The sequence below is a fragment of the Dendrobium catenatum genome, unplaced genomic scaffold (assembly GCF_001605985.2).
Source record: "Dendrobium catenatum unplaced genomic scaffold, ASM160598v2 fragScaff_scaffold_1381, whole genome shotgun sequence".
Lineage (NCBI taxonomy): Eukaryota > Viridiplantae > Streptophyta > Magnoliopsida > Asparagales > Orchidaceae > Dendrobium > Dendrobium catenatum.
In genome coordinates this window covers 896,772-918,085 of record NW_021319843.1, presented here as the reverse complement: position 1 = coordinate 918,085, position 21,314 = coordinate 896,772, and the positions used below count along the sequence as shown (strand labels likewise).

General features: G+C 37.9%; 1 protein-coding gene across 2 annotated transcripts; it reads left to right on the top strand.

Moving 5' to 3' along the window:
* Positions 1-6,116: 6,116 nt before the first annotated feature.
* On the top strand, positions 6,117-13,888 carry LOC110092281 (uncharacterized protein YNL011C; the record flags this gene model as incomplete). Of its 2 annotated transcripts, none has more annotated exon segments than XM_020816766.2 (6): positions 6,117-6,522; positions 7,633-7,749; positions 7,869-8,001; positions 8,583-8,679; positions 13,446-13,489; positions 13,732-13,888. In XM_020816766.2, coding segments are annotated over 6 exon segments (807 nt in total), but the record flags the coding sequence as incomplete, so codon positions are not given.
* Between the last annotated feature and the right edge of the window lie 7,426 nt (positions 13,889-21,314).

Sequence of the window (21,314 nt, the reverse complement as noted above, 5' to 3'; positions counted from 1 at the left end):
CATTAAAATAATACTTAAATTTTAATAAAATAATTATTAATGTAAATAGTAATTAAATAATTAATTTTTAGATAATGATTACATAATTAATTATCTAACTATCATTATTATTAGCATTAAAATATTTACTAAAATAATATCTAAATAAATAAATTGATAATTAAATTAATTTGAAATTATATTATTCTAATTATAATTTATTGTATTAATTAAAATTAATAAATATTTAAAATATAAATATTATATTAATTAATCATCTTAAATTCTGAATAATATTAACATCATAATTTATAATGATTTAACATACTTCTTAGCAAGGTTTAAATACCTTTAGAATTTTGTCAAATAAATTTCAGAATTTAACATCTTAAGGACTTAGAATTTATGAAATCCTTCTTAAATTAGATCTAGCTGCTACTATTTTTCACATGTTGCTGTGATCTAAAATATATAAATTATTTATAAAAATTATAAAATTGTAATAGTTCCATCATTTTGAGATTTTTTTTTTTTTTTTGGAAAATTAGGGGCATAAGCCCATTTCATTCCAACAACAAAAGAATACATAAAGATGATTGACTACTACCACAACCTATCAGTAGTAGTCAACAAAAACTATCAGCAAAAAGGCTGCATAACAAAAAAAAACCTATAACAAACTATCAGCCAAGGCTGCAGAATAACAGAAAATACATAAATGAACTAATGCCACTATAAAAAGTCTACCAAGCAGCAAAGACAAAACTGACCCAAATAAATAAAATTCTGTACCCGCAAAATGCTCCCAAGCCTGGGTGAACCTGGACTCAGAAATAAAAGAAATAAACCGAGGCAACATTTCCCTGGTTACCCGAAGGCCATCCAAGGGAATCAAAACTGGGAGCTTCATCATCGTCCAGGAAGGCTTAATGATAATGAGTGGAATCAGATTCAACAGCAGTCCAGGTAGGTATAGCAAGCAGCAGCAAGAGACCTAGCAGCAAACAAAAATTCCCAAATTTCCAAATAATACTTCCATAGAGTCAAAGCATATAAGTCCATAACAGAACAGTCCAACTAGCCTATACAGTAAAATTCAGCAATTGATCTCCATCACACCATTTGGAGACCTTAGATATGATAGCTTTCTTGATCTTAAACAAAGTCGTTGAGGTGCTAGAAGCAGATAAAGCAAATCTCATATCATTTCTTTCTCTCCAAACATAGTAAACCGTGCAGCAAATTGTAATAAAATAAAGTTTTTCGATTTGAGAAGAAAATTTTTGGTTATCATTCACCCGGTCGAAAAGCTGCAACAGATTGGGTCTGAGAAGAATAGTGGCAGATTCAGGTATAAGAGCCAAGATAATTGAGTGCGAGTATGTGCAGTAAAAAAACAAGTGATTGGTGCTCTCAGTGTAGCAGTAACAAAGAGAGCAAGACAAATCCACCACAATGTTTCTACGGTGAAGCTCCATAGCCGTTTTAAGACCTCCCACCAAAGATAACCAGGTGTAAACAGAAAATCTCAAAGAGTGTCTCTTATGCCAGATATAATCTTCCCAAGAGCAAGCAGGAAGGTTTTTTTAAAAATCAGCAGTGAAGTCTTTAAATTTGACATTGCCAGCAGAAACCCAAGTTAAACATTCAGAATTGTAATCCAGAATACTAACACTCAAAATAGCATTAGATACCTCAGCCGGAAGTGGAAGAGGGAATTGCCAGAGCCCTTCAAATGAGATAAAATTACTCAGAGAATAATCCTCATAATTAGCATACTCCGGGCATATATCAACCAGACGCCTATTATTGCACCAATAGTCCCAAAGAAGAGAGAAGGGGGATTTAGGTGTAACTTTGAGAATCCAATTCTCCTTAGTAGCTTCAGCAGTACATCAAATAGATTTCCAAAATTTTGAAGCCTTAGAATGAGCCAGTTTCCAAGGAGAGGAGTAATACTTAAAAAACCAACCAGCCAGAGGAGAAGATCTATTATAAATTCTATGAATAAGAGAGCAGTTAAAACCGTGTTGAAGGGCAGAAGAACTAGGAAGGCCAAGCCACCCCCCCTATTTTTAGGCTTACACACATTATCCCAAGCAACAAGGTGCAATTTTTTTCCAACAGACAAATCCTCAAAAAATAGAAATTTGGAGGCAGCTCTCCTGAAGAATTAAAAAACAGCTTTGGGTAATATAGCTCCCCTAATCCAATATGCTATAGAATTAAGCATGGTAAATTTCAAATATTGAAGCCTCCCCGCAAAAGACAATATCTTAGCATTCCAACCAGAGAGTTTTCTAGTAACATCATCCATCAGAGAAGAAATGTCTAAAATTTTTAATCTCCTAAAGGATATAAGGACACAAAGATAGGTGACAATATCCTTAGAAGACAAACAAAGAGAGCTGCAGATAACACAAGCGTTAGGAAGATTCATAGGAAGCAAGAGAGAGCTCTTGTCCAGATTAATGTGAAGGCCCGATGATTTGGTGAAGATATTAATAATGTGAAAAAGAGTGATACAATTGGTAGGAGAAGCTTCACCAAAAACAAGTAAGTCATCAGCATAAAGGAGATGGCTAAGCCTAAAATTCTTGAAATGGGCTCTCACAAAAAGATTATCATCTAGAATCGAGGAAAAATCATCAATGGCAATACAAAACAGATAAGGACTTAGGGGACAGCCCTGCCTTAACCCAGCCGTGGAGGAGAAATACCCTTCAAGAGCATCTTTAATTACAATGGAAAAATTGACATCGAAAATGCAGTTTTTGACCCAGGAAATAAACAAAGGAGGAAAACCTTTTTGATGAAGTCTTGCTAAAATAAACTCTCTGGAAAACATCATCAAAAGCTTTGAGGATGTCAAATTTGGCACAAAATAAAAAAAAAATTCCCTTTAGAAGCAAAAGATAGGATCTCTTGGGCAAGAATGATATTGTCAGTGGATATTCTAGATTTAATAAAACCAGACTGAGTATCTTTCACAATAAAAGGCATGACATGCTTAAGCCTATTAGCAATGATTTTAAAAATAATTTTATAAATCACATTGCATAAGGCTATGGGCCTAAAGTCAGTAAAAGAGGCGGAATGTTTAGTTTTGGGGATCAATGTAAGAGCTATAGCTTTAATACCATTGGCATTTTACCCAAAATAAAGAAGGATTTAACAGCCTTACAGACCAGCAGCCCAATGATGTGCCAACTTCTTTTGTAAAAATGAAAATTGTACCCGTCAGGACCCGGAGTAGAAAAAGCCTTGCCCTCAAAAACCACCTTCCTTATTTCAGCATCAGACACATAAATAATTAGAGAGTCAGCAGTAGAAGTTTGTAAGATATTACCAGCAAGAAAGAGCTCCATATTTAAATCCTCAATAATAGGAGGATTGTAAAGTTCCTGATAATGCTTAATAATTCCATAAATAGCATCATCACTAAAACAATTTGAGGAGGATCCCATGTTAACCACAGCATTACTGTTTGCCCTCCTACGACGAATCTTAGCGTATAGAAACTTTAAATCATCCTCCCCCTGAGAGAGCCAAGAAGCCTTGGCTCTCTGAATAATCCAAGAGACATGAAGAGAAGTGAATTTAGATATTTGTTTGTTGGCATCTTTCAATTTGCAATTAAGAGACACATTAAGAGGATTAGCTGAAATCTGTTGTAAACAATAAAGTTGATAACTATGAAGGGAATCCATATGCTCTTGAATAGCCTTAGCATTAGTCCATGGCTCCAGCTTGAGCCTACTCTTTAAAACCCGAAGTTTAGTGCAGAAATCAGCCAGCGGATTACCTACTTGATTAGCAGAGAAAACATCAAGTAGAATTTACCAAAAATCGTCAAAAGAGGTCCATAAATTTTTGAAGAGAAAACTGTGACGCCCCAAGCATCCATAGTGAAAGGATTCGTCTGACAGTCTTGATCAACCATCACTTCCTGCTCCCTTGCTCAGACCTGAAATTGTTAACCACATATAATGAGCTTCAAAAAGCCCAGCATGTCACCTAAGCCTACAATTGAAATAAAAGTACGGCATGAAAGTAATATGCATGTCAAATGGTCAAATCAAGTCCATAACAGTCAGTTGCACATGATCAGTGAGTCGATGCAGATACGGGAATCAGTATAGAAACAGAAATCAATGCATGAACAATAGAATCTCAAAATCATCAATGATAGAATCAGTGAACAGTAGAAAATCCATAAAGCTCAATAAATCAGAAATCAGTTCGTGCATCAAATCTCTTTAATAGTCGTCTTATCTATCACATCAGTCTATAACATCAGTCAAATCAATGTAGTAGAATCGTATCAAAACATGCACTTGCAAATCGATCAGTTATTCAATATAACTTTCTCAATAAATCATATGAAATCTAGTAATCGATATCACATGTTTAGTAAATCACATATCAGTTGATCAGTATCTCAATCAGTAACAGCAGCGTATGTATCAATATCAATAACAATCCAGTGACGACATGAACGATTATGCTATAACTATGAAATCAAATCAATCATATCAGTAAATCAATTAATCCCGGTCAATAATATCAATCGGTATGGAATCACATAAAATGATCAAATATATACATCGTAACAACGGTTGAAATCAAATCAATATAATCATATAAATCAATCAAATCAATAAATCAATCAAATCAATACATCAATAATCACGTGCTATAAGAATCAATATAATGAATCAATGTATTAGTGGATCTGTAGTATCAGTATTAGTATCTGTAGTATCAATAGTATCCATGAATCAATGAATCCATAATATCGATGAATCAATAATATCGGTATCTGTATCCATGAATCAATACAATATCCATATCCATATCGGTGCCAGTATCCAGTGACATTAATAACATGCAATATCAATGAAATCGTACAGTAACAGTAAACCCGTAAATCCGTCAATAAATCCATTCAATAATAAATCAATTCAATACAATAAATCCGTCAATATCAGTAAATCAATAAATCCATTCGCTAACAATAAATCCGTCGATATTAATCATGCGTAGGGTAATCAATAAATCAATAAGTAATCAATAGATCAATTCATATCAGGAAATCCATACAAGTCAATGTTAATAAAATCCGTAATGAGATCATAAGGATAATACCGTACACATGCAATTCAATATAATAGTCTTACTGAACAAGTACAATCACTGGCTATTAAGGCGTTTTTCAAGTCGATAATCCATAGTGCTGTTGTAGAAATCCATAGTGTTGTTGTAGAATCTATAAATATATCCGTTGGCTCAATAAGAGTCGTCACTCTGTGCCCGTCGGCCGCCCGTCGGCATAATAATCTCCTTATGACTCCCAATCGTTGTATCAATGATCAATGTCCCGAAGGTTCGTCCCGACCCTTCCAGGTTTGTACAGACGAAAATGACAGATTCTTCACAATTTTCTTCAGTTCGTCCGCGACTAAGGCCGGTTCGTCCGGGACTAACAACACTAAAAAAATCAGCTTTGGAGGGTTTTTACAAAACAGTGGTGGGAGGAGGTAGTGTCAGAAGAGTGAAGGATAAGAGGGCAATGGTCATAACAAGAAGGAGCTTGCACCGAATAATAAGAATTAGGAAAAGAGGTGGTCCATTTCTCATTAACCAAAACTCTGTCAAATTTGATATGTATGGGGTTATTGATGTGCTGATTGAACCAGGTGTAGTTATTGCCCACAAAATTCAATTCTTCTAGATTTGCATCAAAGATAACAGAGTTTAATTCATCTAAGTTACTGTGGGATAAAGCGTTACCTCCCAATTTATCAGTAGCAAATCTACAACAATTCAGATCGCCCATAACAATCCAAGGATTGGTCATAGAAGCAGCACAACTTTTAATCAGTTCCCAGAGAGGAAGACGGCCTTCTCTATTATTTTCAGCGTATATAACTGATAACGTAAAAGGAGAAAATGTAGCACCATTTACAATACCCGAGATGAGCTGAGGGGATATGATAGAGGGAGAAAAAATTACTTTGGCAGAGTTCCACTTAATCCAAATCCAGTCAGGTCTAGCCAAATTAAAATTGTGACATGATTGCTCTGCAGGGAAGTGCAGGGAAAATAACATGAGATTCAGAAAAGAAAGGGAAAACCAAACCGAATAATTTCTCTTGTCATCTTACAGAATAAATTTGGATGACGCGCATAACGCTCCTGCATTGCTGGAGATGATGCGACTGCGGGGGAACGGAAGGAGACACGGGCGGGAAGTGTTGGCAATCTAGGTTTACACGTACTCCATGGCGGATGGGGTTTTAGCGCCCTCGCCGGTACAGAACTCCTTCGTCCGCTCTACCTTCTCGCACCCATTTCTCTTCGCGAACTTCTCCGTGGCTACCGTCGTCCTCCCATATTGGTCCGCGGCTTCCACCCAGTACTTGCGTAGATCCTGCGTCACAATGGCCTCCACGCACTGTAATAGCTCTCCTGCTTGTTCGTTCTTTGTCCCTCAGTCGAGCCCCAAACCTAGCCAACAGCCCTCCTTACTCGTTTTCTCAGGTATAGAGCTGCCTCATCCACAATTATGCTGGGGTTTAGCTTTTTTGAATGAATTAAGTGGATAGCCATTGTTGATTTTTTTTAAGCATTTATTGGACGAATCTCATAACTTTGAAAAGGTTAATCCTGGACTTTGCTGTACTGGATTACAAATATGTGCATCTGGTGGCTGTGTAAGGTTTTGGTTCGTTAGGTGGAAGTGAATTCCCATTTTTATGGAGGTGAACGATTATTTCAGCGTAAATAAACTTGGCTTCATATCTGCTGTGCGTTATGGTTGCTGTGTGAACTAACTCATTTATTAAGTCGGAATTGGGATTTATCGTACGCCTAATATCTGCCCTCCGTTTGATTATTTATATTTTTTACTGGAAGTTTTGGAGCAATAGCCAGCATGAATTGCTTCATCAGAGCTTATTTTTATACAGCAACGCCATGTCACATTTTACCAGATTTTTACTTTCGGATTACCAATGATCCAGTGGTTTACATGGGTTAAGTTTGTTATCTTACATCATACCTATTCTGCCCATTTGCATATTTATACACATGTTTTTCCCAATTCTCAATTTGCCAGATGACTGATTCTCGAGTCTGATCTTTTTTTTTTTCTTTTTTAAAAATTTCCTACTGAGCATTATATGCATCCATCATGACATGCTTGTAGTTGAACTCAGCCATTGGCATTATACTCAAATTAAGAACACATGCTTTGAGCTTTTTTGGCTGTTGAAGACTTTTTCAGTTTAACATATTAGCGAATTTTATTAGAAGTAGTTAGAATTTTGATGATGTTTTCTGGAACATCACGCTGCCTTGGATCTCCAGCTTCAAACAATACTGAGACACAAAAACGGCCAGAGAAATTGGATGAAAGTTTTTTGAAATCATGGTAGAATGTGCTTTTTTCTAAATAGTTGGGTTTATTATGCTATGACAACTTGGCTCTTGGCATGGCAATGCATTTTGTTGATGCTTTGAGTTTCTTGCTGCAGCATTAGTCTTGCATAATTTTGTATAAATGAAGATTATACCTTTTTAAGATCCTCATTAATTTCTGCAACTCCACTAAAATCCTTAGTATTCTATCTTCATCTGGACATTCTGTAGGAGGAACTGCATTTAACTGTGTGGCAGAAGAGCTGAAGAAAGTTACAACTCGAGTTGCTCATGTTCTTCCTGTTTCTGATGATGGTGGCAGTACAGCTGAGATTGTACGCGTTGTAGGTAGACTATCTTATCCTATAATGGACACAATGAGTATTTAGATTGTTTTGAGCTTTGGATTTTGCAATTCTTTTCCCATAAATAATAAATTTAAAGGTAAAATAATTTGCTTTGTGCAGGTGGACCAGCTGTAGGGGATATAAGATCAAGATGCTTGAGATTGTCTGATGAAAGCACTTCCGAAGCTATTGCTGTTAGGAGATTGCTTGGACATAGATTGCCTCTTGATGCATCAGATGCTAAATCTGAGTGGTATTTATGAATTGTTATTGAATCACTCAATATCATATGATGTGTTTTCTGCCATCAATCTCTAGTACTTATTTTTGTTTTCACTTTACAATTTTTTATATTTTAAAGATTAAAGATATTTTAGGTACGCTCATATATATATATATATATATCTTTTACCTTCCATGATTCTATCTCAAATTTTGAATGATTAAGATTTAAATAAGCTTAAAATCAGTGGTAATATAAAAAGTTGCCCTTTAGCTGCTTCATATCTTAGCCATTTAAATTTTATGATGGATGGTGAAAGTTGTGTAAGAATAAGATGTTTTATCCTACTAAAGGGATAGTAACTTAACTCTCCCTGTGTGCAAGCACGCATTGTGCGCCTGCGCGTATGCTCATGTGCATTGTCTTATGTGGAGTCACCATAAGTATTCTTCTGATTTCTTTCCGGATTTTATCAAATTTTCGATCCTCATTTGATGAATGATTTCAATCACATGCTATCAAAATTTGCTGTCTTAATAAATTATGATTACATATGTTTTTTATTTGAATCTCAGTTCTGTTACTTTGTTGAAATTTATGAAAATTTACAGGTATAGAATCGTTGAAGGCCAGCATTTCTTATGGAATGGTGTTTCTCGTCCTTATGGGGAAACAATACGTGCATTTCTGGCTTACTTTCACAATCAGGTAAATTTCAGGATGTGAAAATATCCTGATTGTTTCTTCCACATTCAGATATTTGTTGTGAATATATTTCAACTTTGTTTAATTTTCTTTTTATCACCTTTGTTTGCATAGAAAGGATTTACCCGAAACATTCTAAGATATAGTATAACAGTAAATACTAATTTCGGTAAAATTCTGCACCACATAATTTCTAAGATAAAGTAGTTATTAGAAAGATAAAATGAATGTAATAGATTCAAATGTAGATATAGTGGCTACCATCATTATGATTTTTATTTGTTATGATTATTATTGTTACAAATAAGAGATTTGAGAAGAAAAGCTTGGTTTTATTCATTACTATTTTCCCTATTTATAGATCTATACAAGATATCTTAATGAGGAAATAATATATTACAGATTTAATACATAAAATTTCTAATAAAATCTTTCCGAAATTCGTTCCTTCATTATGGCGTGATCCATGAGAGCATTCCACGGATTGATCTTTGTGTCCGTCTGATCCTTTGCACTGGGAACGACTGGATTTCAACATGGCGTGATCCATGAGAGCATCCCACGGATTGATCTCTGTGTCCGTCGGATCCTTTGCACTGGGAACTTTCCACGACCTTTGGTTTTAACATCACTCCTCGTCGGCTTTCTTCTGCGCGGATGAGAGAAATAGTTTCATTGAGTGACGGCGTCTCCTCTTTGCCGAGAATATGGACTCTAACTTGGTCACATTCTTCATTTAGTCCTGCAAGAAAATCAAAACTCTTATCTTTTTCAATAAAGTTCTTGAGGATCGCAGCATCTTTCGGACATCTGATTTCTATGCATCTATAATGATTAAGTTCTTGCCACATATTTTGTAGAAGGGTGGCATACTCTGTCACGGTCTTACTCCCCTGTTTTGTGCTTCCAACTTTAACTTTAATTTCAAAGATTTGAGCCGCATCACGGGCTTTGGAGAAGGTCTGTCTGGCAGCATCTCATATATCTTTTGCAGTGGAAAGGAACATAAATGTATCGCTAATTTCCGGAGTCATGGAATTCCACAACCACGACATAATCATGGAGTCTGCTTCATCCCACGCCCCGAGTTTAGGATCTCATTCTTTTGGTCATCCTCCAAGGAGGTGGTGTATTTTCCCTTTCCCTTTCAAATAGATCTTCACAAATTGAGACCACTTTAGGTAGTTCTTCACATTTAGACGATTGGACGATTGCATGCTTTGGAGGTCACCTCATCCTTGGTGCACCACCAACTCCTCGGTTTGGTTAGGGGTGTCAATATTTGACCCGACCCGAAAACCCGACTCGAACCCGACCCGAAAATTTCGGGTTCGGGTCAAGTCGGGTTAGGGATTTCGACCCGTTTGTAAAACCGGGTCGGGTTCGAGTTGACCCGGAAACCCGAAATCAACCCGATTTGACCCATTTTTAATTAATTTAGGAGGGTTTTAAAGGATTTTTATGAACTAAGTTAATGATATTTCAAAAAATTATAAACATTATTGCCCAAATAAATTAATCTTGATTTATTTTAAATTAATTGAAGTAAATCTTTCCTTAATTTGATTTAGATTTAAATAAATTGAATTAAATAAAAAAATTAATAAAATATACCCGAATCGGGTCGGGTTCGGGTTGACCCGGACCCGATGCGGGTCAGGTTCGGGTTCGGAAAACCGACCCGTTTGCAAAAACGGGTCGAGTTCGGGTCGGGTTGAACAGTGTCGGGTCAATTTCGGGTTGGACCCGAACCCGACCCGTGACCCAGTTTTGACAGCCCTAGGTTTGGTCAATGCTTTGGGAGGAATGAACTTCTGACATGATGATAGTAATAAATACTATCTATGCGATCTTGGATAACAATGAAGGCTTCCGTTTGGTTTAATAAACCGTACCAAGCCTAGTCTTTAAAAAGACTCGGATCGAATAGCGGCTAGGCGCAGGCTGCTTCGCTCCTCCGTCCTCAAGGGTTCGTCTTCGGCACAACTTCGTCCGCCTGGCGTATCCGAGTGAGATAGGAAGACCGGAGAAGGAGCGTCCGAGAGCCATCTTCTCCCGAGCGGCTTCTTCTTGCGTCGAGGCTTCGGGTTCGTCTTCCACTAGGCTCTGGTAAGACCTCTTCCCACAAGCAGCTTCTGATTTACTTTTTCTTCTTTTTTTCTCCTTCGGCAATCTTTCTTCCTCGGCAATGAAGGCCGTTATCTCTGATACCATGTTACAAATAAGAGATTTGAGAAGAAAAGCTTAGCTTTATTCATTACTATCTTCCCTATTTATAGATCTATACAAGATATCTTAATGAGGAAATAATATATTACATATTTAATACATAAAATTTCTAATAAAATCTTTCATAAATTCGTTCCTTCATTATGGCGTGATCCATGAGAGCATTCCATGGATTGATCTCTGTGTCCGTCGGATCCTTTGCACTGGGAACGACTGGATTTCACCATGGCGTGATCCATGAGAGCATCCCACGGATTGATCTCTGTGTCCGTCGGATCCTTTGCAATGGGAATGGTTGGATTTCAACAATTATGATTTTAAATTGATATATATGTGATAAGCTTAGATATGCTTCAGGTCAGTAGCATCAATAAATTCAAGTAAAATGTGAAACACACCTGGAAACTGCTCTTTGGTACTGACTTGTGCTACCATTTGTGAAATCAGACCATCATGGTGCTTCTAAGGTGATTACGTTTGATGTTAGGGACTCAAATGCTTCAAGATATCTGATATGAATGCTTTATTCTTAAAAAACTTATGTATAAATTACAAGAAGCTTGAGGAAATGTCATCGACAGAAAAAAGCAGATACCTGTTTGTAAATAAATTTTTTTTACTTTCTTGAGTATGATATATATGGCCTAAAAAGGGAAGTTCAATAATGACATCCTATATAATGACTTTTTACCACCGTTTTAAAATTGGGACCGGACGATTCGGTTCAACCGTTTGAATCGGGAATCGGTCGGGTAACCAGTTTGTTCAAACCAAAAAACCGCTTTAACATTTGATCGGTTAAAATTGGAATGAATGATCAGTTCTATCGGGTAACCAACAAATCGGTCCTGGTTTTTGAAGAACAGTCGGTTCAATTGAACCATTTAATTAAGTTAAATTAATTTAATAAATTTATATAAAATATTAAATAAATTATTATATATATTTATAGAGGAATGTTTTTGACTTATTGTGTGATAGAAAATTCCCCGTCAAACTTAAGGGGAAATTCTATAAGATGGTGGTTAGACCTACAATGCTTAATGGTGCAAAATGCTCGCCATTAAAAGAGAAACATAATATTGATTTAAAATAAACACATAAAATGGTCGCCTTTCGATAACCCAGTTAGGAGAGTAGATATATTAGATTTTGCCTATGAAAGAAAGGTAGAGGTAGACCTAAAAAGGTTTGGTTAGAAAGTATTAGAAATGACATTTTTATTAGATTTAAGTGAAATTTGACTCTTAATAGGACACAATAGCGAAAAATGATCATGTGGCTGACTCGACATAGTGGGATAAATGCTTGATATTGTTGTTGTTCTATGAATCAAATTTAAAATTGAGGATATTTAAATTTAAAATTATAGCTAATATTATTTGTGTAAAATTCTATTTATTTTTTAGTATATTTGGACATAATTATTACATCATTAGTATTTCATTTAGATATTATTTAAATAATTTTAATATTATTATGTCATCCGTTTCAATCCTAGTTGAACCATTGAATTTTAAACCACTCCTTCCAGTTCTATGTCCGGTCCAATTTTCACAAGCATGTTTTTAACAACTGCAAAAATATACCTACTTTACACAATTCTTGGCCGTATTCATTTATGATGATGCAACATTATTCTCTTCATGTTAGAATTATGACATCATTGCCAACTCTCTGGTTTGATTAACAACAGAAATCTCTTAATAAAATTTCTGCATCCTAAATATAGTGACAATCAAAATGTATCAGAACTTTATTATGGCTAGAAGATATATACCGAATTTCTAGATCAAACAAAACTACCAAAGAGTTACTCTGCTTTCCACGAGGAATCAAGTAATACATAAATGTTGCAGTAAACCTAAAATTAATCAAATGGTATATACTCAGCTAGACAAATTTGCTGCATAGTGAAATCACCATGTCATCTACTTGTCTTGTTATTTCCTTTTGCCACTATTCACGTTTTTTTTTAATGATATACCGTTCAAGTAGGCTCTGCTTTCCATATGTGCTTGTTCGCGTGCTCACTATACAAGAATTTAAGGGAACACAGTTTTTAGGCTGAAATCTGAATGTTATGAGTATCTCTTTTTTTGTTATTTTGTAGTGTCCTTGTCTATAATATTTTTTTAGATGTATTATTTGTTTTACAACAGATTGATATTCGATTTATCATTTGCTATAATATTGGTTGATGAGATCAAATCACTCTTTTTGGTGATGAGATGATGATGATTCACAATTTCATTACTAGCTGCCCATAATTGCTGCCAGTCAATTATAGGTTACATGAGCTTGATTGAAACATTGTTTCTAAGAGCCTGAATTTATGTTATTGTAGCATGTCCTAATATCTTTATAGCTGCATATTCTCAGGACAAATGCTGAGTTTCATTGCATAATCATCTTTTTGTCTTTTCTATTTCCGTCCAGTGCATGATTCTGTATGCATGAAGTCGGGCATCTTATTACTTAGAATACGTTTTCACATATAATGCATTCATTGACTCAATATGACAGTATCTGCCCTGCAGATTCTCCGACGCACAAGCGATTCTTTTTGTTTCAGCAATGGCAGGTGATACTCTCTGGCACTCATTTTAGATTAAGTAATTGTTTTTGCCTTTTTTTTATCTTCACATGGCGATCACATGGTGAATGATCTGCTATTTTGTTTTTTTTTTACTTTGTTTTAGCAAAATAATATATTGTTTATCTGGAACTGGGTATGCTAACTTAGTAATTAATGTTTCTGCATGATAAAAATTTTTGATTGTACTTGTTCTTTGGATTCTAATGACCATGTAATTTAATCCGCAGTATTGGAAATTTCTTCTTCGCTGGGGCTCGCTTATTTTTTCAGTCCCTGGACGCTGCTATTTTTTTGTTCTCACGTGTTTCACAAATTCCTACTGAAAGTCTTGTTTTACCAGTGATTTCCACAAATGATCGCCTCACTCTGGGATGCGAATTATGGGTATCTTCTTTTTTGATCTGTTTAATTCATCCATTTTCTTGTGAATTTATTTGAACTGAACGAATGTCCAAAGTAATATCCTATTAAAAAGTTTTTAATGTTTTGAAGTTGAATTTATATGAATGACATAATTGGCTCCCTTTCTTAATTTTGAGGAATTTTGTTTGAATTGTGAGTAGTGATATTTTTTGCTAATATATTGCATGCTTAATTTCTTACGTGCATGCAGAGTTTATATAGGAAGTTTTCATTTGAGTTTGATGCAATACAATCAAGAATTGCGTGAAGAAATTAATAATTTAGGAACTTTCCAAGCTAAATATGAACTGATGCGGGTCAAGATAGGTTGTTAGAAAATATTCATGGAAGAACTAAACGATGTAAAAGGGTTACAATTAAAAACCACAGAATACTAGCAAAATTACACCGTTAAATAAATAATAAAACATATGGCACTCTAACAAAATCCACATTTTAAGATCTAGATCCTTTACCTCGAAGTCCCTCACATACGCTCTTGAATTCACTCGGTTAGCGGAAGAGGATGGCACACAAACTCAACGATGCCACTATCAAACAAGTAATGCCGAGGGGGCTAGTCGTCGAGGAAGAGGTCGGATTTGGAGAAGAGAATGGACGCCCGTTGATGATCCACTCGTCTGCCGGAAGTTGCTCGTCTAGGATATCCACGACATGGGGAAGAATCCGGTTCAAATAATCCTTGACGGTGTGGTTGAAGCCGAATCCGACGTCAAAGAATGGTGATCGGATGACGTCAATGTCGCCTTGATGATCGTACGCAAATTCGTGATCACGCTCGGGATCGGCCATACATGACTATGAGATATCCTTGCGGTAGGTAGTAACTTGGTGGAGGACGAGTCAGCCCTTGGTGGAAATTGTCCAAGGAAACAAGGGGGAGGGGTGGGCTCGGGTAGAGAGAGAGAGGAGAAGGGAGAGGGGCGGGTAGGTCTAATTAGGGTTTGAGGGATTATGAAAAACTGAAATTAATTTCAGTTTAAGGGGAATTGGAGGGAAATTAAGTGAATTTGAATTTCAAATTCCAAGTGGGGATGGGGTAAATTAAGAGAAATCAATTTGGGTTTTCCCCTATGAGGCCGGCGGCATTATGAGAGGGAGAGGAGTTAGAGGGAAGAGAATTAAGGATTTCCAAATTCGCTTTGGCTAATTAAGGATGATAATTTCAAATGAGGTTCAATTTAAATTTAAATTGAACCTCATTTGAAACTTTCCTAATTTGGCTTTGGACAAATTTGGAAACTTTAAAATTCAATCAATTTGAATTTCAAAATTTGAAAACATCTGGGGAGAGGGGGTACCAGGCCAGTGGTTGACGGTTGGGAGGGTTGGTGGTGGAGGGGAGGCCGGCGGCTAACGGAAGGGCCTACGGGACGAGGGTGGGGCTCGGGTTGAGGGGAAAGGGAAGGGGATTTGGGGGCTAATGGGAGGCCGACAGGTATTTGGCGTGGGGATGATGTGGGTGTATAGGGGAAGGATAAGAAATCAGGCCGCGAACCTCATAATCCACCAACGGTTGACGGGTCTTGCTCTTGTCCTCCTTGGACTTCTCCTCACATGAACTCACTAAGAGATCAATAAGAACATAAAATTTTCATTATCAATAATTCATCAATCTCTACAATGCATGAAGCCTCCTTTAAATAGCCCAAGATAAAACAAAGCTAAAAGACACAAATGCTCTCAGGGCTACACAAACGACTCAATACCCACAGGGGTAAACTAGGAAAATAAAATGCGATAATAAATAAAATACAAAATAAGTCATAAATAAATCAGAAATAATGGCTCTGGATCGTAGCCGTCGATCTGCGTCTCTGACGATGGTACACGTGTCGAAATCTGATGTCCTCATCATTCTCCCCAGGTGGGAGAAAGCTCGACCCCGTCGAGTAAGCGTCTTTAGAAGCCTCGTACCACTCCAGTAAGTCAGGATCCAATTTCTGCAGCTCATCCCGGTCGATCCACGCGTTCTCCGTCTCCGGCTTTCCTGCCCATTGAATTAGATACCTTCGGCGACCACCGTCTTTAGTGCAAATGATTTCATCGCTAAGTATTGTCTCAATTCTCTCCGCGGTAGGTAAAGTGGGAATGTTTGGAAGTGGGGGTAGGCTGGGGATCTCAATAGGTACGGTCACATAAGGCTCTATATATAATGGATTGGTGGGGTTAAACTCTGAACCTTCGTAGGCTACAAGAACTTCAATATTAAATGTAGGATTAATGTTAAAACCCTCGGGAAAGTCTAGCACATAAGCATTACTATTTATTTTGAATGTAATTTTGAAAGGTCCTGCACTTCTTGCATGTAACTTCTTGACGGTCCCTTGCGGGAACCGTTCCGGACGAATCTGAACCATCACAGAGTCTCCCACTTCAAATTCTTTAAATCGTTTCTTGAGGTCCGCATTGTGTTTATAGTTAGCATTGCTTTATTCAATTTTCTTATTAATTTCTTTGTGCAATTCTTGTAGATGCGATGCAAATGCAGATGCAGATTCGGATGCTCTAGACTTAAGACCCATGGGAATTAAATCTATAGGTTGCCTAGGTTGGTATCCGTACACAATTTCGGTTGGACTCAGACCCGTGGTTCGGTTAATAGAATTGTTATAGGCAAATTCAACAATAGGCAACTTAGAATCCCAATATCTAAGGTTTTCATCTACCAAGGTCCTTAAGAGGCTTCCTAAGCTCCTGTTAACAACCTCGGTTTGCCCATCGGTCTGGGGGTGGAAGGATGTAGAAAATTGTAGTTTCGTATCCATCTTGTGCCACAGAGTTTTCAAAAAATAACTCGTAAACTTAACATCTCTATCGGAAACGATGGTTTTTGGTAGACTGTGAAGTCTAACTATTTCGTCAAAGTAGAGCTTAGCGACCCGGGAGGCGTCAAAAGTTTTTGAATATGGGAGGAAATGGGCCATTTTTGAGAACATGCGTTCATGTCCGGAAGTCAAACGAGCATAGATCTCACTAAAATCATGGCAATATTTATAGTCTTCTTTAAGACACGCTCGAATCCAATCACTTCAATTCTCATTTCTCGAGTCATCATCATCCGACAGCTAAGGGCGTCTGCTGCTTTGTTTTCATTCCCGGCTTTGTGTTGGATGGTGTAGGTGTATTCTTGGAGGAATTCGACCCAGCGACCATGTCGTGCATTGAGTTTCTTTTACGAATTTATGTAACGCAGGGCTTCGTGGTCGGAGAAGATGACAAACTCTTGGGGCAATAAATAGTGTCTCCAATACCTAAGGGATTGAATGATAGCATAAAACTCCTTATCATAGGTAGAGTACCGTTGTCGGATGTCATTTAACTTCTCACTAAAATGCGTGATGGGATGTCCCTCTTGTGATAGAACTCCTCCTATACCGATTCCAGATGCGTCGCAGGTTACTTCAAAAACTTTTGAAAAATCGGGTAGACACATAACTGTAGCTTCTACCATTCTCCTTTTTATCTCCTCGAAAGCTTAGAGGCAGGCACAGTCCATTGAAAATCTCCTTTCTTGAGGCAGTCGGTTATGGGTGACACTATGGTGCTAAAGTTCCTATTAAACCTCCTATAAAATGTGGCCAATCCATGGAAACTCTGAACTTCTCAGATAGTCTTAGGTTCAGTCCATTCGTTGATTGCTCGTACCTTCTCAGGATCGGCTGAAATTCCTTGCGAAGATGTAGGAAGGTGACGCTCGTTGTGAGGTACATACATTTCTTGGGATTTGCATAGAGTTGCTGATGACGACATTGGAGATCAACGGCTATGATCTTGAGTTATTTACTTATATGTTTTATGTACTAGTTTATTTTATATTATTATTTTTCCCTTTATATCCTTACGGGTGGTCATGTAATATTGTAGACCGAAGGACATTTTAGTCTTTGATTTCTTTTCTTTTCATTAGGCCTATTTATAGGCTAGTTGTTTTGTATTTTGGGATGATGATTTGATAATGAAATTTTATGGGTTTTTCTTCTTCTTCTTCTTCTTGTGAGTGCACAAGAGAGAAGGAATAGAGAGCTCAAGGTGAGCAAACGCAATACCCACCCGTCATCGGAAGAGTCCGTGGCTCATGGTCTTCGTCTACCTTTTCTATTCTATCTCTGTCTATTCCCCACCGATTTCTCGTCATCCCTCTACTTTCATTCTGCCACCAAAATACCCCTTGATCCCCACCAAATTCCCCTTCCACAATCCCACCCGCTGACCTACCTCCTAGCCACCTCCACCCAAAGCCGAACCCGCCTCTTCCCTCTTGACCGACGGCCCCACCTACTTGACTGCCGGCCCCACCTACACCTCAAATCATTATGATGATTTTAATCGTCATAATGACTCCATAAATTGGCTCTTGCAAGAAAGAAAGGAGTTAGAAAATTTTGAAATTCAAAAACTTTCCTTATTTGCAAAATCCAATTAAGGAAAGTTTTCAAATTTTGAATCCAATCTAAATTCAATTTAGAGAGGACTCATTATTTTCCCTCCTAATTGGCCAAGCTTGTTTTGGAAACTCATAAAACACTTCCCACAATCCCCTTCCTCCTCTTCATGCCGCCGGTCTTCCTTCCTTGGGCTTGGCTTGTGTTGTTTCCTCATTGAGCCCTCACCCTCTTTGAATTTGAAATCGAAATTTCAAATTTAATCCCCTCCAAATGCCTCATGGATTTTGAATTTCAAAATTCGAACCTACCTTAAATACTTTCCGAAAATAACCTCTCTCAATTAGGAAGGTGCATTCATTTGAATTCAATAAATATTTGGATTTCAAATACCTTCTTTATTAATCAACGCCGATTAGGAAACCCCTTCATTCAATGAAATCTGAAATTAAAATTCAGATTTGATTTAAATCCTTTATTGAATCCGTGGGCCCCCATACGTTGAACCTAGACACCTAATCCTTTCCCCCCATATGGCCGGCCCCTCTTTCCTCTCTTGTTTAATTATTTCCTTCCAAATCAAACCCAATCTTCTCCCCCAAATCAGCCCCCTCTTTATTTTCCTTAATTACTTGGGATTTGAAATTCAAATCCCCTCCTAATTCCCAATTCGAAAATTCTGAAACATATTTCAGGCCCTCTTTGGTCTCCTACCTATTGAGTCCAAAATATAGCCCAAAGTTGTGCCGCCCCTCCCTACTCTAGCGGTCATTCCATCCCACTCCTTCCTCCACTGGTTACTCGTTCAAACCCTTCCAGTGACTGCTGAAGTAGAGTCCGTGCTGGAGTTATTTTGCTGTCCAGAGAATTCTAAGGCTATTACAGAGTTTTTCTTGCAATTCCAGCTTGCTGACCTCTATATAGGAGGGCTCAAATCCGTAAAGAAGCTGTCCAGGAAAACCTCCTAACTACTGCCCAGAGGTTCCAGCAAGTCTCCACTGCTGTCCAAAGATTTCTGGACAGATTCTACCTGCTGTCCGGAGTTCTCCTGAGGAAATACCTGCTAGCCAGAAGTTCGTCATTGCTGTCCAGTGATTTCAGCAACTTCCCCATTTGCATCCCCGCCCTTGGAAGGTCTTCATCTGTTGCCCACAGGTTCTAGTGCTCCCGACAAAGGTGTACCCCTCGTCCATATTACTATTAGCAACAGCAACACAAACACATAATTATAAATCTGTATTGCCTTCATGTAGCCATAGTAGTAGAAATCTTATTTATACTCCTGTACCTCTGAAAACAAATCAATAAGACAAAGTATTTTCTTCTTCTGCTACGCACTCTTCTCTGCTCCTCTTACCTCATCTCAGCAATCAAGATTCAACATGGTATCAGATAGGTACACCTAAATTCGGGACCTATGGCTTCATCGTGTTCTTTCCAAATGTCTGGATCAATGGCTCAGGAAAATTCCGACCAATCCGGCATTTCTGCGTCTCTCAAATTCGTTCTTGCCAACCTCAAGAACTTTGTTCAATCTCCGCTGTCCACCGATAACTACCCGGTAAGGCGATCACAAATTCTCAAAATCACTCGGGCGAATGGTTTTGAATCGTTCTTGGATCCACTGGCTCCAATTCCGGCCAAAAATATCGCTGGATCTGATGGAAGCATGATTATCAATCCCGCTTATACTAGCTGGATTCTTGCCGACCAAAACATCGCTGCTGCAATGTGTGCGACAATCTCATCCTCCATCCTCCCGTATGTGCTCAATCTTGAGTCTACCGCTTCGATTTGGATCACGCTTCAACAGCGATTCCAATCTACAAATCGATCGCGCGTCCTTCAACTCAAGAACGAATTGCACAACATATCATTCAAGAATTCAACTATGACGCAATATCTCGCCGACATCAAATCTCTCGTCGATCAAATCGCGGCTGCCGGAGCACAGATAGACACCGAGGATATCATCTTATACATCCTCAACGGGCTACCCAACTCTTATCAATCGTTCAAGACGTCTATACGCACAATGCTTACCCCTCTGACTCTTGATCAATTATATCCTCTGTTAATCAGTGAGGAGATTCATCTTGCAGCCGACAATGCACGAGCAAGCTCCGTGGATGAACATCAGGTGGCTCTGTTCACATATAGAGGCAAAGGACGCAGATCTCGCGGACGAATGCCTCCCTCTGGTAACTCGAACAAAGATCAGCCAACCAAACAAGTGGTCTCTTGCCAAATTTGCTTAAAAAGAGGTCACAGTGCTTCAGATTGTTGGCACCGGTTAAACACGCAATACATCCCGAAACAAAATAGCAATCAACACAATGCGCTTCACGCAAACTCAACACCTGCAAATACCGAATGGTATCTTGACTCGGGTGCCTCCGCGCACATGACAAGATCGCTTGATAACTTGTCCAGTTCTATACCATACAGAGGCTCAGAAAGCATAACAATCGGCGACGGGAGCTCGGTTAGCATTGAAAATTCCGGAAAGGGATTGCTACCGACTCCCTCTCGTAAGATTAAATTATCTCATATTCTACATTCTCCTTTCTTGAAATATAATCTGCTATCTATTTCCAAACTTACTCAAGATAACAATCTTGCTATAACATTTGATCCTCATGGTTTTTCTTTTAAGGATTTGACGAATAATCAAGTGATCCTGCAAGGACCTTGCAAAGGAGGATTATACACTCTTTGCTGTCCAGTTCCCAAACCGCAGGATACAGCTCTACACTCAACTGTTCACGAATCAACATTGTGGCATGACCGACTGGGTCACCCAAATCAAAGAACAAGCAGACGTATTGCTTCTTGCAATCTGCAGCTTAGCATAGGAAATCCTTTGCTTTCTTGTCATTGGTGTAAACAATCTAAAACACATAAACTTCCTTTTAATTCATCTGCTTCTAGGAAAAATAATCTGTTAGAATTAGTTCACTCCGAAGTTTGGGGGCCGGCTCCTAAGCCGTCTGTCCAAGGTT